Here is a 2,339-nt window from a genome sequence, read left to right as displayed (position 1 = left end):
CTCGCGGGCGCTTCGCGCCCTAGGGCTTCGCCCCTGTTTTAACCTTCTTAGGAAAAGGCGGAGAAGTAACATAACCCCCTGAAGAGTGCCCCTCTTCTTTGTCTTCTTCGGATTCACGGCTTCTCTTCGGGAAGCCATCGGAGCTACTTTCGTCATCGCTAGAGCGGTTTAAAGCCACCATCACAGCCTCGATCTCCTTCTTCAGCTTTTCCTCCAGCTTTTCTATTTTCGAGAACAGTCGGGCGCTAACATATTCCGCCATTCCTCCTCTGAGATTTTGTGTATGTCTTCCGGGATGTTGTTTGTCCTGTCGGACTCGTCCACTTCCTCGGGAATGCGGGTAGCCGCAACTAAAGACGCTTTTGTGGGCCCCTTTTCCTCCTCTTCTCCCTCTAAATAATCCTCGAACAACTCTCTGTACACCACGTTAACAGCAGGCCGGGGGGCAACACTTTTTCCAGCCCTTCGCCAGCCCGTATAGTACACCAAAGAGTCCCAGTTCGTTACTCTAGAACAGGCTACATACAGTTGACCGTGCGCGAAGCAATGTACAGAATCCAGCAGTAACCCACAGCGATCAAAAGTCTGTCCCTGGCTCTTGTTGATCGTCATAGCGTAACTCAACTTTATCGGGAACTGCTTTCGCCTGAAGGGCACGGGAGTGTCCTGCGACTCCAGAGCAATTCGCGGGATCAATACCTGTTCACCCCGATAAGCACCCCCTAAGATTTTCCCCACCACAATGTGTTTCTTGAGGTTAGTGACCATCACACGTGTTCCGTTGCATATCATAGGAGGACAGATGTTCCTCATCACCATCACGATACAGCCGATCTTCAGCCTCAGATCGTGCAACGGCACAGACGGGCTGGTCATGGAGTTGAACACTGAAACCTGGATATCCGTTTCCTGATCCAACGGCGTGTCCGCGCTGTAGTACACGACCTCCTTTTCCTGGTTGAGATCGTAGATCATCTTGTTCACAGAGTCGACGTCGTCGTTGGTCGGCGAGACTATCGACCGCTTTTCGAAGTAGGAAAGGTTCAAGTGGTTCGCTCCGAAGTCGTCGTAAACTTTGTAGACCAACTCCTCTCTCGAAGTCGCTCGCACACCGAAACCCCTTCCGAAGTAGATCTCGCCGCTTTCGCGAGACCCGATCGTCAACAGCTGCTTCGCGAACTTGCTGTTCTTGACGTCGTCCTTTTTGAGACGGACGTTCTCCGTAAGCTGCATCTTCGCGAGCCCTTCCCACATGTAGCTCGATTTGATGCAGTGGGCTAGTTCCTGCTCCTTCCCTCCGTTTCTTATCACCGGCAAGATCTGACGAAAGTCTCCTGCGCACACAAACACTTTGCCCCCCATGAATTCGTCGTTGTCCATGATGTCTCTAAGAGTGATATCCACAGCAGTCAGCATGTTCTTGTTCGCCATTACGACTTCGTCCCAGACGATCAGCTCGGTCTGTTGTAGGAGCTTCGCCAATTCCGTGTTCTTCTTGACGGAGCACGCTTTAGTTTCGTCAAACTCCATTAACGGGATCTTGAACATGTTGTGGGCCGTGCGGCCCCCGGAGAGGACTGTTGCCGCAATACCGGATGAGGCGACCGCTAACGCGATCTTCCCCCGGGAACGGACCGTGTCGAGTAACAGATTCAAGAGGAAAGATTTGCCGGTCCCGCCGGCAGCATTGACGAACACTCCGTTGTGCCCGTAGCGGTGTCCGTTCTCGATCCGATGCATCACATGCTCGTAAACGCCACGTTGACCGCTGTTGAGAAGCTTAACTTTTTCCTCAACAGACTCCTTCAGCGCTGTTTTGTTGTAGGCCCTTTCTCTTCTCAGGAGATTCGAGGGTCTCGCCCCCCCTCTGGAAGCGGGGAGGCCGTATTGGGTAATCGAGCCACCTCCGCAGACCGGAGCTTCAGTTGCTGTTTTTTGTCGTGGTAGAAGTAGAGATCCAGGAAACCCGCCGAAGACTGCCAGAACGGCTTCTTCGGAGTTTCGTCTTTCTGCCCCAGACGTTTTATCACGTCTTCAGCGACCATGAGGTTGGGCTTCACGGGCCCTAAGCGATGATAGATTTTCCCCTGTATCTTGAAACTCATAGCGGCCTCTCTCTTGTTCTCCAGAACACCCGAAGTCGCAAAAGACGTAAAGGAGAACACCAAATTGAACCCAACAATATTTCCGAGAAAGTGTTTAGATTCAGGGGAGGAGCCATCGTACAGGCCCTTTATGTCCTCGCCCAAGGGCGACAGTTCGTACACCGATTTGGGTGTTTTTCCTCCGTTACAGCAGATGGTCTTTCGTTCTCCCCTGTAAAGGAGCGCTCTACAGAT

At 52.4% G+C, this 2,339-nt stretch overlaps 1 protein-coding gene across 1 annotated transcript; it reads right to left on the bottom strand.

The window, feature by feature from the left end:
* Window positions 1-222: 222 nt before the first annotated feature.
* Window positions 223-1,740, bottom strand: LOC143032283 (ATP-dependent DNA helicase Pif1-like). Its single transcript, XM_076196756.1, has one exon. It carries the CDS (start codon window positions 1,738-1,740, stop codon window positions 223-225), a length of 1,518 nt encoding a protein of 505 aa, XP_076052871.1.
* Window positions 1,741-2,339: the final 599 nt, after the last annotated feature.

This window comes from Oratosquilla oratoria, chromosome 13 (genome assembly GCF_046742065.1).
Source record: "Oratosquilla oratoria isolate Oo_2021 chromosome 13, ASM4674206v1, whole genome shotgun sequence".
In the NCBI taxonomy this organism is placed as follows: domain Eukaryota; kingdom Metazoa; phylum Arthropoda; class Malacostraca; order Stomatopoda; family Squillidae; genus Oratosquilla; species Oratosquilla oratoria.
The sequence above is the reverse complement of the archived record's forward strand: the minus strand, read 5'-3'. Positions and strand labels throughout refer to the sequence as shown.

Bases quoted from the DNA above. Each gene is read 5' to 3' on its own strand.
- LOC143032283 (XM_076196756.1), bottom strand. From the start codon at position 1,740: ATGCATCGGATCGAGAACGGACACCGCTACGGGCACAACGGAGTGTTC.